This window comes from Aythya fuligula, chromosome 1 (assembly GCF_009819795.1).
Source record: "Aythya fuligula isolate bAytFul2 chromosome 1, bAytFul2.pri, whole genome shotgun sequence".
In the NCBI taxonomy this organism is placed as follows: domain Eukaryota; kingdom Metazoa; phylum Chordata; class Aves; order Anseriformes; family Anatidae; genus Aythya; species Aythya fuligula.
The window spans coordinates 119,105,996-119,120,768 of NC_045559.1; the positions used below are offsets into that span (position 1 = coordinate 119,105,996).

A 14,773-nucleotide genomic window follows, 5' to 3' on the forward strand; every position below is an offset into this window, starting at 1 on the left:
AATTTCTAATATTACTTTTAATCTCTGTTCTCTCTTTGTGCTTCTTTGACTCCAAAACAGATTAACTGACATTACATTGCACAGGGCTGATATAAATAAAGAAATTAAAGGTAGCAAAATCCAAGAATGTCTTGGCCAAGTGTTTAAGAAATGGGAAAACTATTCAGTTATGAAACTTATTTTCTTCGACTTGAAAAAACTAAATCAAAACAAAACAAAAAACCACACACAAAAAAAAAACACACAGTGTGGTGATTTAACACCTGTGCAAAGCTAAGCACAGCCATGCCATGCTCGCACTCCCCATCCTCAAAATGACAGGGAGAATGTAAGATGGAAAAAATACTTGTGAGTTGAGATAAGGGCAGGAAGATCACTCAACTATTGCCATCATGAGCAAAAAAGACTCAGCATAATGCAATTTATTGCCCACTAATAACAGACCAGATCACTGTGAACCACCTTTCCACCATTTACCCTCCTCTATGTCCTCGTCCTCCCTCCCCCACTCCCCCGCCCCAAGCAATGCAGAAAAATGGGGAATTGGGGTTGTGGTCAGTCCCTGATGCTTCATCTCCACCGCTCCTTCATGGTAACTCCCTGCCCCTGCTCCAAAGGCAGCAGCTCTTCAGGAACTGCTCCCACACGGCTCCGTCCCACGGGGTCCATCCATCCCCCAGGAGCAAACTGCTCTAGCATGGGTCCCCCATGGGTGGGCGGCAGCTCCCCCCAGACCCCCTGCTCCTGCAGGGGCTCTCCATGGGCCGCAGCCTCCTCCAGGCCACATCCACCTGCTCCACGGGGGCTCCTCCACCCATGGGGGGGCTGCAGCGTGGAGATCTACTCCATGTGGGACCCATGGGCTGCAGGGGGACAGCCTGCTCCACCAGGGGTCTCTCCCTGCACAGCCCGCAGGGGAGCTGCTGCTGCCTGCCTGGAGCACCTCCTGCCCTCCTGCTGCACTCACCTGGGGGGCTGCAGGGCTGGTTCCCTCACATGTTTCCACTACTCTCTCCCAGCTGCTGTAGCAAAGCTTCTCCCCCCCCCACCCCCCCTTTCTTAAATCTACTGTCCCAGAGGCACAAACAGCTCTGGTCAGTGGCTGGTCCCTTTTAGATCCGGCTGGAGCTGGCTCTTATCCTTACTTGGGGCAGCTGCTGGGTTCTTTCCTGCTTTTTCCAAAGCTTTCCTACATAAATCCAATACAATGAGAATATTGTGTTTTTATATTTGTCCTCCAGTTGTGATTACATCTTTTAATTTGCTAAGCAAATAAATAGTTCAGCAGGAAAGAAATTTCTCTGCCATCCTGATTTGAAATGACATTTAAGTAAAAAAGATTAGTAGGAAACAACATGTACATCATGTGTCATATAAACCAAAGAAATGGTGCTCTGGACAGCAAAATACCCCAAAATACCTATGTGGTGGATAGATGAATTGCTGTGATCATTGGTGACACAAATGTGGTTTGTGACTTCTGTGTTCTACACTTCTCAGTTTTCTTTCCTTTCACTGTGGATCTGGGGAAACTCATGCTATTTCTGTTTTTGTTTTGGTTGGAAGCTCAGGAAAACAAGATATCAGTGATCTTAGCATTTGATAATAACATAATGAAGCAGACACGATTGGTACAAGGTAGCTATTAAGAGTTCCAGTTGTTTTGGTAGTCCATGAGATCTCAGTGTCTCATGGAAGGAAATGTTATGTTGCCTTCTTGTGCTGGGAAGTGTGCCTAAACTTTACCAAGTTAGCAGTCTCCTTAATACACTCATACATATCTACTGCAATTTTAATGTATTTTTTCTTCAGAGATGGAGTTCATTTATTTCATTAAAATATTTTCTAAATCTGGAACTTTCAGTTTGAGGACACATCCATGCTCTATAATAAATTTTATTGTGGAATATACTGTCTTTCACCATTTCAGCATTTGCATCCTCATCCATGTACTCTCTTACTGGACCAGGAGGCAGAAAATAAAGTGGTCTGGATATCTTTTATATTTGTCTTTTCTTCTTGTTTTGAAATATTTTGATTGCCATAACTAAATATAAAAATATCACCTTTGTATTTTGTTTTGAACAGATTCTCCCTTCAGGTTGCTGCAACAGCAGAGAATTGCCTTCTTACTTTATACCCATATTTGGCATTTCACCTCTCTGATCAACAAGTTACTTTGATAAGCAGTAAGTAGTCTGCATTTTAACTCTTCAGATTATATTATGCCTAGTAGTATTAGGAAAAGATAAATTGATAATAAGGTGTTTTGGCCTTCAAAGAATGTCACAAGAAATAAAGTTACTAAATTATTGGATTGATTTTTTGATAGTGTAATTTAACAGAATTGTGATCTTGGGATAGCTACAGTAAATAGGAGTATTGGGTTCTGTGTTTTTAAACTATTAAAAAAATGTTTCATGTTATACTTGTGAATAATCCTGTATTTTATTCTTTGTTTACCTATGCATAACAAAATGAAAATGTAGTTGTAGCGTGTATGTATTAGCTTATCTAATCTTTATCTGTAGTATTAGTTTATCTAATCATTATCTGTAGTATAATCAGTGGAAATATAACATATGTTAGCATATGTTATATAACTTTTTAGAGAATTTTGGTTGGTGCTGTAGTGGTCAATATTTCTTAAGGCTGTGCACTGCCATATCTCCTATGCCAGTAGTAGTTATGCTAGTATTTCTGGTTTATTACCAGAGTTTCCTTTTGCCAGATCTTCTAGATCACTATATAACACCAACAGCAATCAAAGTTGTCAAAAGAAATATTTATTGTTCAGACCTTAACTGTGCTGATTACACAGAATGACACTGTATATGTTTTTGAAACATTGCATTGTGTGAAGGCCAGTTAGTCATCCAGCATGTCCTTTTAGTTTCACTTTGTGATTTTTTTGAGCTTTTAATTAGACCTCATTTAATGGATAAATTTAAAAGTCAGAGTTTCTAGATTGTTGCATGAATCATGAAGAAACTCCTAAGAAGGCAACACTTTTTTTTTTTTTTTTTTTTTTTTGCTACTTCCTAAGTAGCTCACTCCTAACACTCCTTCAGTTGACAAGATCTTTTTCTTCAGTGTTTATATTATTCTTCCTTCATGAGCTTTTTCTATTCACTGACCAGTTTCAGCACTCTCCTTCCCAGTTCTACATCAGGAGAGTTGAACTGTAACTAGAAATATGAATTTGGATAATGTAAGTTAAATGTAGATTTTTTTAAATGCAAAGAGGCATATATGAGTTTTATAATTTCTGTATATGTCCTGACAAAACTGATGGGTCGCTAAAGCATACTTTTGAGCCTAGTTTGTAACTTACGGGGTGTTGAGTCTGAAAGAGTTTGATAACTCTATACCAAGACTTGCTACTTAAAGAGCTATGATCAAAAATCCCTTAAGAATATTTGTTTCATGACTTAGAATTCTTGAATTAGCGCTGCTTTGATAGGCGATTTTTGTCCTGTACAAGATACAGTTAATGGAAAGAAGATGTAAGTAATTTTTTTTTTTGTCCCCAATGTAATGACCAGAATGGTATCTTCATAATGAGTCAAGTAAGAGCTGTTACTTGATTTAATTTGATTTAATTGAAATAACTAAAAGTATAAACAGATATCTGCTTTTATAAACCATTAGAGCACTGACGATGAAGGTATGTTTTACTCAACTGCAGCTTGTAATCTTGCTCTATAGACAGTAAAGTCTACAGTAGTGGAGAAGTTATTCTGCATCCACATTATACTCCACCATCACTTCCCCATAGTACTTCCTCAAGTTCCTTTGGTGCAATCACTGAATCAACCTATGAATATTCCCAGTCAGGTATAATATATCTGTTTACTTTAAACACTTTAAGCTCTTGCAAGTATTTTTTGGCTTACTACTTTAAAAAGATGTGTTTCACATTTGTATCTTTTGCTTAAAATGCTTGTGTGTGTGTAATTGAGGAATACTGGAGAGGCTGTTCTTTCCAGTGACACCATGGGAAACCTGGCCTAAAGTATTTTAGCAGAAAAGACGCTCCTGTCTTTTAGCAGATTAAGTGGAAGGGAAATCAACCAAACTACTTAAAAACAAACAGTCAAACAAAGAATACAATGGTCCCATTTGCAATAAAATGTCTGTGGAGGAACTGGCAGAAAAGTAACTACTGAACAGACCTAAGGGGATTAGTTGCTAAGAAGGGCATTGTTTCTGTAGTCATAAACTAACTAACCATAGAGAAGTCAGGCTAGATTTCAACATGTTTACTGTATTTATGAAGTACTGTATAAAAACAACTATTGTCAGTGGGACTCAGTTAAAGTGCTGCTGTATGGGAATTAAGCCTGATAGATCTTCTGTAAGGTGACTAATATCTGAGGCTGTTGACATCTCTCTTCTTTCAGCTGCTAGTTTTCTTACTTATGAACAGCTGAAGTTACTGCTGCTGATTCACTACTGTTAGAATTCCACATTTGCAGATCTGCAGATGTTTGTGTTATCATTCTCTATGATATTAACACGACAATGAGTTTAGTTAAACGGACTAAACAATAGGTCTTTAACAACATGGTTCAATTTCAGTGGAATGATGTAAAACAAGTTCAAAAGAACAACTCAGTTTCAGATCTAAAAAGGCAACAACCTCTGGCAAAGGTGGCAGTGACAAGATAAGAAAGTAGCCTCATCAGCCAGCCGAACTGCATCTTATTAAGGACAAGAGTCTCCTCTTTTGCTTGTGTTGCACTATATTATTTTTTTCCTTAAATCCTAATAAATAATAATATATAATATATATATATATAAAAATAATAAGTAATTTCTTATCAAATCAAATAACTGTGCCAGGCATTAAATAGTTTTATTTTTGCATCATTTAATGAAACAATAAACCTGAATAGTTGATTGATTAAAATGCAGATAAAACTACAAATATTGTTTCCATATCTGAAGATGTATCTTGTCTAAGCTATTTGTCCTATGAAAAGAGTTGTATTGTTATATTTTATGCAATACTGCTGCTGTAAAAAAAAACTAGTAGTAGTAAGAATATGTAATTTAAGTTTTGAGCAGGTCAAGGCCTAATAAGGGTGAAAAGTCCAAAGACTTACTTAAGGGAAGTAACTTACTTCCCTTACTTAAGGGAATAGGCTTACTTACGCTGATACAACACCTGATAAATTGTTTGAATACAACTCAGTTATTGAGGCATGCTATGTGATTGGGGTGAGGAATTATTGTTGTCTAGCTGGTAAAGCAACAGCTACTGGAACTGCACGAAAGGCTGGTTTTTTGTTTGTTTGTTTGTTTTAAGATTACTGTTTATGATTTTGTAAACCTTGTCTTTTTTTTTTTCTGTCTGGATAAAAAATTTCACTTTAAGTGAAACTAGATTCTAGAAATAGAATTTATTCTATTCCCAAGACATGTGTGTCCCCCTCTGTGTCATTCAGAGTTCGATACTACCCTTGAAAGTGAAAGTGATGAACAGACGAGTGAAGAGAGTAAAGCTGATAGTCCAAGTGATGGGAGAGAAAATAAATCTGAATTATCATTTTTTCCTGACAAGGACAAAGAACAGTACATCTTCTTTCAGAAAGCTCTAACTGCTGTTCAGAATTGGTTCACTCTCTTTGGCTGGTCTAAGGGACCAAATCCTATTTCAATACCATATTCACTAAGACGGTAATTCATATTTTCTTTGAACTAACTTGTGTCTGCCTAATAAAATGTTAATATATATAGTAAGATGATTTGGATATGAACAGAGGAACATAGAGACACTCTAATGCATAGTTTTATATTAAAATCATAGCATCTATGCACTGTTTATATGAAAATGTCATTTCAGTTATTTTTCATTTTCTAAAATATAGTTCCAGATAATGTGCTCTGATATATTACAATGCAGTGATATATCATATCTGCATATATAAATATACAGTTAAAACTAGATATCACTCTTTAAACTGAAATCTACTTTTCTCCCAAAATGAGCACAGGTATATCAATTGTCCCTCCTTTCATGGCATAAATAAGTTTTAGACAATATGTCTTTTTCCCCACATAATCTGAAGATCAAGAGACAGATGGGGAAGCAATTTTAATAATCAGAAGTCTTGCAAACACCCTGGAAATATATCAGTTTTGGGGGCATCACTTAGTTGATTTTGTCTAGTTTGGTACTAAATAATGAAGAAGCCAATCTCCTGGGACACATATAGGCATTTATCAATATGATAGAAATCAAAGTTATAGTTGGCAGAAAGCTATGATAAACATAGATTTATTTATGAAGCAGTTGATATATACTTATTAAACATGCAATTCTTATAAAAATTTTACATTATTATAAAAATTCTGTAGAAAGAAAAAGGTGCTATACTTTTCAGCCTTCTTTCCTGATGTTTATGCTTCTTGCTTTATTAAATTTATCATTGTCAGTGATTCAGTGATACATTAATTAAATCTTAGCTTGTTTTGTTCGTTTAATATTGTAAGCCTTTTCTCTCTTAGCGATGTCTGTAAAGCCCAGAGGAGTTCTTCTCAAGAAAATGTTTTTAAACAAAACCTTGGCAAAGATACTAAGACTGTTTATGGCATGCTATTCCACCTGAGCGGACAGTTGTTACCTGGCTTTACACTGAGCTGGTCACTGCCCCTTGATCCTGTTGAACAAATTTTACAGCTCCATTGGCAGCATTCTACGTTCCTTGATTTCCTTAAGTAAGTACATGTGTGGTAAAATCTTTCTTTCTTTCTTTCCCCCCCCCCCTTTTAATTAGTGTAGTTCAAAATTCCAACTAAATAGTAGGCTAAGGGTCTTTTTTATAGTGCATGTTTTGTGATATAAATTAAAATTTATAATAGAAAAGTCTTATCTTTTTTTTTTTTTTACTAAGGTATTCTCTGCAGCTTCCACTAATTGAGGTGTCCTTTGGTAGGGTTATATTCAACACAGGGATTCTACAGGAACTCTCTTCCCGCTGTTATGAAAGAAAACAACTATTGACCTCATCTCTTAGACTGAGTAGAAGTTGGATCGGGTTTTTTATGAATGATTTTAGCATTCCACTGATGCTTGTTGCTCTGTAATCAGCTTTAGCAATACATTTTGTAAACTTAGTAATATATTTGTCTTTCATATTAACAATATGCCTAGAAATGGAAGCACTAATCCTGCTGCTGAACAGATTTATCTACTACCAATCTTCATGGACAGTCTTATTTTGTAACGTAAAATGGAACAACTGTCAAAGAGGGCGCAAATCAAAAAAGGTTAATAAACTCTTTCCTTATCCTTCTTGTCTGTTGCTGTGAAACAGAAGACAATTAACTTTAGAGAAATTCTAATGTCAAAAGTTCCTTACAGATCACTAGAAGACCTGAAACACAGCATCTCTGCGTCTTTTCAGCATCCTTGTTAGTGTTCGAGAGGCTGTCCTTCCATTTAAGAACTATTTACTTACTGTCCTAAATACAAGCTTTTCATTTGAAAATAATGGATCATAATGTAGTTGTATCTGAACTCGTAATGAGATCAATGCACACTGTTTCTTATGTAACAGAAAGATCAGTAGTTGCAATGATATACCAGCAGACACAACAAGCATTTTTCTCATGCTTCAGGTCTGAAAGCAGAATAATGCTCAAAGTAGCATCATAAACAAGCATCTCTTCTATGATATCTATCAACAGAACTATACAAAAGAGTGCTAAATTATAACTTTTTAAAACTTCACGTAAACAGGAAACCATGCTGTTTACCTACTTTTATCTCAAACACATCTGTCTGTTCTGTTCTAGAATTGTACTTTCAATAATTCTATCTTCCTGGGAACACTAAGTCACCTCATTAGATCCCATAAGCTTACTCAATGCACTGAATCAAAAAGCCTGATGGAAGACTGTAAAAAGAGCTGTGCACAGCTTGTTAAATTTAAGTATCTTAAAAAAAAAAAAAAAAAAGCTAAAAAGCTGTCTCAATCTTCACAATGATAGCAGTGTGACACTGCTATCTATAGCAGAGCAAGCAAGTGAACAAACAGTAAAAAAAATGTTGGCATTAATGTTGTAAACACTCTCAAACAGGGAAGGGGAAACAAAGGTATTATCTGGATCCAAAACAACATTGAACCTTTATCTGAAACATTCAGCCATGTCATTCATTTTAAAAATAATTCAGAATATCACTCTTCTTTGCATCATTGATATATCATAGTAGATATTCTGGAGGAACCATTGCAGCAATTGTAGAACAGTAGCTTTGGCTTTCTTTAGTAAGAACAATGCTTACAGATTCCTGTTTTCACAGTTTCAACATCCATTCTGATACTAAATAAAAAAAATTGATGGATACATCCCACAACATTGAATCTTAAAGGCTGGAGTCATTAGGCAATGGACTGCTAAGAATGTCTTGGCATCATATTATTAATGCCACCCTGTTGATTATTCTTCTGAAGGAATGTCACATCTATCCAGAGAACAAGGCATGGAGAATGTTGAAATATGAATGATCCTCTAAGTAGATTTAAGAGTTTTTCTTGTTTAAGGCTATTTAATAGCCAAATTTTAATAAAAGCCTTCAATCTTACTGAATTTTGTACATTAACTCACTGACGTACTCAGAGCAGAACTGGAGCAACAGCCAATTAGTCAAGGCTGAATTGAGCACCTCTGTATGCAGATACATCAATGGCTGATGACTGATGTGATCTGATGTTTGGAAATGAAAACATAATCAATAACAGTCGTAGCAAAACTATATAGGTTGAGAACCAGTTCTAGCTGGACTCCTGTGCTTGTATATATAGATGATTATATAATGATTATATAGATGATAATAGATGATTAAATTTGTGCTCAGTATATGCTTAGCATTATCCTGTTAGTTTCTGCCTGTTCTAGTTTGTGCGAGTCCTATCAGATTTTGTCATTGTTTGTGCTTTATGGATAGTATTCTTCTACCTGTGCATTTTAGGATTACCTAGGATGCTTTCATTTCTTCACAGCTTGTTATTTAAGAGTGCTTTTAGATCCCAGTGAAAAAAATGTCTGACATTTGGACTGCTGGCACAATTGTATAATAATACAGTGCACAAATGTAATGATGGTAGGACATACAGAGTCAGCCTAGAGATGAGTAATTCATGTCATCTGCTATCCCTACGTGTTCATTGTGATTTGCAGAAAGTGCAGCATTCCTTCCTGTAAAGCCCAGGAGAGCAATCAGAGAATAGAAACATATACTCTTCAGCTTTCTTCCCCCTAACTACTACTTTCTGGTCAGCATGGTTGAAATAAAGTGTGATTCATCTTTCAGGTTTTTCAGCTACTGAATGAGGAGGATGTCATTGACTGTTCTAAGCAACGTTCCTTGGTATTTTACCATTACAGTTAAGGAAACGTTTGGATATTTTACAGTACAAGTAGGATTAACTCATTTGTTGCAAGCTGTGTGTGTTGAGGAGCTACATCTTAATAATGTGAAAATGGTGATCTTTGAGAACTGTCATCATTTTAAATATCTACTTTATCCATATTATATATTATTTTAAATATCCACTTTATCCTTATATTACCCTATTATGAGGAAGGATTCTTTGTAAGACAGTGTTCTTTGGTAACAAAAGCTGGCAAATTATGAGAACATTCAGTTAGATAGAACCCATGTTGACTATGATCATAGCATATCCCAAGTTCAAAGGAACCCACAAGGATCATTGAGTCCAACTGCTGGCTCCACACAGGACTGCCCAAAAATCAGACTATGTGTCTGAGAGTGTCGTCCAAATGCTTCTTGAACTTCAGAATGCTTGGTGTCATGACCACTTCTCTGGGTAGTCTATTCCTTTGCCTGACCACTCTCTTGGTGAAGAATCTTTTCCTAATAACCAAACTGGCAGCAGCTGCCAGAAGCAGCTGCATGGCATGCTGATACAAAACATTGGTATATAGCTTTTTAGAGGATGAAAATCGTAGATTGCGCCTATTCCCATATATCTACCAACTAAATACTTTGAAAGGATGATAGAACATCTAAAAAGATAAATGATGCATAGCTTCCTTCTTTAATCATTTGGAAAGATTTGAAGTTTTAAAGGGATTTCAGAGAACAGAGCTTGTGATTTAGTTGAAAATGGGAATTTCAGACATGGTGAATTTAGAATCAGACTACTACTTGATGCTATTTTGGGTCCTTGATTAAAATATTTCTGTTTTAAAAAACATGCTGGATAATTTTATGAAATATGAAATTTTATCTGAGACGATAATGTCACTATGTAAAATATGGAGACAAACATGTACTCCTACCAGCACAATACAGTTCTGTGGGATGAGAAATAAACTGTCATGCTTCTAATTTCAATCTGTGATGTATGACTTTTAATACACAAAGCAAATTGAATTTGGACTGCATGGTACAAGAAAAGTATGTTTATTTCATTTGAATGAGGGACTAGTTAAATAACAAGAAATGCTCATGTGATTATTTTTCACATTAGCTGTGTTAAAACACGGAGAGCAATGTAAGTCTAGATACATTAGAAGAGTTTTTCTGACATAAAAGTCAGGAAACTTGTGATGTCATGAGAAAAATAAATCTAATAATTCTTCACTACTTTCCTCTCCAAAGTTTAAACTGTATCATTTGAAGTAAAGGATAGTTTTTCTTCAACTGAAAGGTAGCTCTATTTTTTTAGTATCGGGCCACTGTGATTGCCTTTTTTTACAGATGTTACTTTTTTCTATTGTGTTTATTAGTCTATTAGTTTATTAGAAAGCAGATGATAGGTCGGTTTGACAATTAATGAAGTTTTGAAATACCTTTGCTTACACCCACAAGACTTCCAGTATTAGATCTACAGACAAGATATAAGCATTATTAAGTTTTAATTCTACTGATGTTATGTAACAGTGGTTCTTTGGCTTTAACATGTGTATTACATGTTTTGAGGTTTTGTGCTGCAATTAGTTCTTTATGGAGGAGCAGTTCTCATAAAGAAACCACCCTGATAATAAACAGTTACCTTGCCACCCCATTACCTTTTCCTTTTTTATGATCTTAGAAGCCAAGGAGCATGTCTTCCTCATGTTATGCCAGAATTCCTGCTTGAACCTGGTGATTATAAGAGGTGGATTGAAGTGCAAACTCGGTTGAAGGTAGTTTTTTGTTTCTTTATTTGTTTATTTTTTAAACAAAGACCACATGTTTAGTGTTAATCCTTCAAAGTCTAATGCAAATTCTCTGTGGACCTTGAGTAGTCCTACTGTGGTGACTCTAGATTCTATAAATCAAAGCAGACACATAAGGTTAAACAGAACTTTAAGCTGCTGCATTTACACCCTTCCCCAGGTTTTCTCTTCCATTCCTTCTAATAGCTCTGATACCTGTTATTAATTCTGAACACTTTTTTTTTTTTTTTTTTTTCCAGGATGGAATTAATTTTACTGCTTCCCATTCATTATATATATATATATATGTAAAATACAATATAATTTTGATTCTCTGTCTTGATTGCTGTTTTAAATACCTGTTGGTTCTGTACTGAGCTTCTTATTCTTGAGATGGTGTTGAATTATGAATGATTCCAGTGCTGGTCATTATTACACTATAGAAGACATCTCACTCATTTATGCCTTTGATTTATTGTTGTCCTCTTGTGAATTTTCTGTCCAAACTGTTGAAATTAACTGCTATTAATGTTGAAAATAACTGCTATCTTTCCTTTACTTGGAGGCCCGCATGACTGAGTTGAAAAAAGGAGATGGGAAAAACTCAGATGTGTTTAGCAACGAACATCTATTCATTCTGGAGGACAGCGTATTTGAGACAATTAGCAAACGAGCTTGGACAGATGTGCTACTGCAAGTATACAAGGTAAATTGTAGACACATTAGCTACTTATATTCTGAAGAACTAATGACAAAAAACTGTTTTGAAAAACTGTTTTGTTTACTCAAGTTATTTTTTGAAACAGATCTTTTAAAACTAAATATTTCTCAAATATTTTATTCTTCTGTAACAGCTTATCTGGTATTAGTTTAAATAAGAACACTTCAGTTGTCTTAGTTCTGAAACTAGCACTGAGCTAATGTGTTTCAGTTAGGAAATACTGTCAGAGAAAACTGCATTTTACAGGATTAAATGTTATAGAATTTTCTATTACAAAGAGAAAACTATGCCATACTTTTTTGTAATCCTGCTTAGAAGCCTTTTCCACTGGAAATACTTAGCTGACTAGACATATGCAGCCATTGTGTTATCTTATATTAGACTGGAATTTTTAAATAGATTTTTAAATAGCATTTTTGTAATACTGTCTAAGTAATTTTGTAATTTTGTCTAAGACCTGAACTTGGTCAATATGGACCTCTGAAATTGTATTTAATTTTATTTTTGCTGATGTTAGATAAATATTTTGGATATTTGAGTTTTCCATAGTATTCCTGGTGTGCTCACAGATGATCAGTAATGTTTGTACATTTGAAAATAAGTATTTTCACATTTCTATGCAAAGGGACAGAAAATAAATGAAACATATAAATATTACATGTATATGGGCTCTTCAGAAAAGAAATGGGTATATTAGAGTGACTCCCATGATGGGTTCCAAAGATGATAAAGTTTTGTGCATCTCTGATACAAGGAGAGTCTGAGAGAGCTGGGACTGTCCAGCCTGGAGGTGAGAAAGGTCCAGGGGGGATCTCATCACTGTGTGCAAATATCTGCAGAGAGAGCGTAATGAAGGCAGAGACAGACTGCCTTCATTATGCAAGAACTAGTGCATTAAGGGAAGTTTTGCAGTGCAGTAATTGAAGTTCATGGAGTAGGGTGGTTCCCAGTAGATCTGTCATCTCTCTGACCATTGGTGTATACAGAACATGACAGAGGACATTGTTGCTGGGGATATGAAAGTAGTTCAGGTTTAGATGAGCTTAAACCTTTTGTGAAGTCATGTTCTTCGTCATTCTAGTTTCCTTTTTCCTGCATGAGAAACATGTTTCAGTTACTCATTCATTATTCACTCATCTTTCTGTCACATGACAGTACATTTTTACAGACTTGTAACATCATATTTGTCTTCTCCGTCCTTCTAATGTCTTAGAAATTGTACTTCTCTGCTTTACTTTTTAGCCATACCACATAAGGCCAAAGCTTACATGGTATTCAATTAGACATAGTAAAGAAAAAACAGAAATCTTAACATTACTTTATATTGAATCTAGTCACTTGACATTCAATGACTTGTTCTCTCTTTCATACCTTTTTGTTCAACCCATTTTTGACAAGGACGGCCGTGACTGTTGCTGAACAGGGTTTTTTAATTATTTTATTCATTTTGTAAAGAAAGCATCTGAACAATAAAGAAAAACAGGATATGAACTGTCAAGACAGCAAGATTATTTCATATAAAAATATTTATTGAGACTAGTTTTTAAATATTCTGAAGTTAAAAAAAAAAAAAAGATTCATAACAGGATTTTCATTAAAATGAAAATAGAGACAAGTTTTTTTGTGACTATGACAGCTTGATTTCAAGAAAGATAAGATGGAACAGAATCCTTTCTTACACAAACAGCAGATAACAAAGAAAATGTTAAAAGAATTCATCTATTCACCAGGGATATTTTGTTATCCAATTTTATTTTGGAAATAAAATGCTTAGAAATGCTTTATAGTATTCTCTATCAGCCAGAATGTCATCCATACTGCTTTCAGGTCCATACCTGATACATTATGGTTCACTTTCCTGTTATGAAAACTTCAGTTGCTGCAGAAGTTCCAGATGAAAAAGCATATACATAACTCCAGCTTATCAAGTTTGCTCTGAAAAAAAAAAAAAAAAAGGTAGAGTCTATAAGGAATAAAAGGGGAACTTCATAAATCATAATGGTATACTTCAAGCTTTCGTTTTGAGAAAGGCCTAAAATATTGCTGGTATTCTAAAAATCTTGAAACTCTAGGATAATGGAAATATATGTACTGACAATAAAAGCGGTATTTTACCTTATGAGTCAAGGCAGATTTTCAAGAAACACGATTTATCTTTAGATTTACTGAGCATGTAGTAATGAGGATCCTTTTTATAGTTACAAGTTATAGCATTTCCTAACTTTATCTCGGAAAATTTTTGTAGATACAGTGTACTATATGCTAATGCCCTGTTCCCTCAACAGGATCTAAATAGTAATGTAGATATGGACATCTTGAATTAGGATGGATTTGAATTTTCTTGGTAAAAGACAGTAAAAGAATGTTTGATGGGTAAACAACATTGCATATGTTCTCCTAAATGTAGTTGCCATTACTCTTTCTTGTTTCCATTCTTTTGATAGAATGTCAGGTTATTCTGAAGAAGGAACATTGCAATAAAATAACCTGCAAGGACGATGCCTTTTGAGAAATGCATGAAACCACGTTTATTTACTTGTTTTTTTGTTGTTGTTGCTTTCTTCAGATTTGTATCTGAGGATGATGATGTAAAAAGTTTGAGATTTCTTTTTTTCTTAAGATATTCCTATGCATCTCAATAAAGCATCAAGGTCAGAAATCAAAATAGTTCTAAAGAAATTAAGTTAGTTCAGCTATGTCTGCATGTAACTAGATTATGATGAGCTGAAATGCTTCAAGGTGATTCCATTTTCTTTTTATTGTAGTTCAACATGGATGCTACAATTTGGTCTCATGCACGTTAATAGTTAACTAGGTTTTATATATTACCATGTCATAAAATATCTTCTTCAGAAAAAGTTGAAAGCAATGGTGGGA

General features: G+C 34.9%; 1 protein-coding gene across 1 annotated transcript in view; it reads left to right on the top strand.

Annotated features, from left to right (window-relative positions):
* Nucleotides 1–14,773, top strand: part of CFAP47 (cilia and flagella associated protein 47) — a 325,591-nt gene that overhangs the window by 70,902 nt on the left and 239,916 nt on the right. The window contains exons 29-33 of the mRNA XM_032197971.1: nucleotides 2,089–2,189; nucleotides 5,451–5,682; nucleotides 6,514–6,723; nucleotides 11,070–11,163; nucleotides 11,741–11,881. Coding sequence (XP_032053862.1) covers nucleotides 2,089–2,189; nucleotides 5,451–5,682; nucleotides 6,514–6,723; nucleotides 11,070–11,163; nucleotides 11,741–11,881 — 778 coding nt within the window. The remainder of the gene's footprint in view (nucleotides 1–2,088; nucleotides 2,190–5,450; nucleotides 5,683–6,513; nucleotides 6,724–11,069; nucleotides 11,164–11,740; nucleotides 11,882–14,773) is intronic.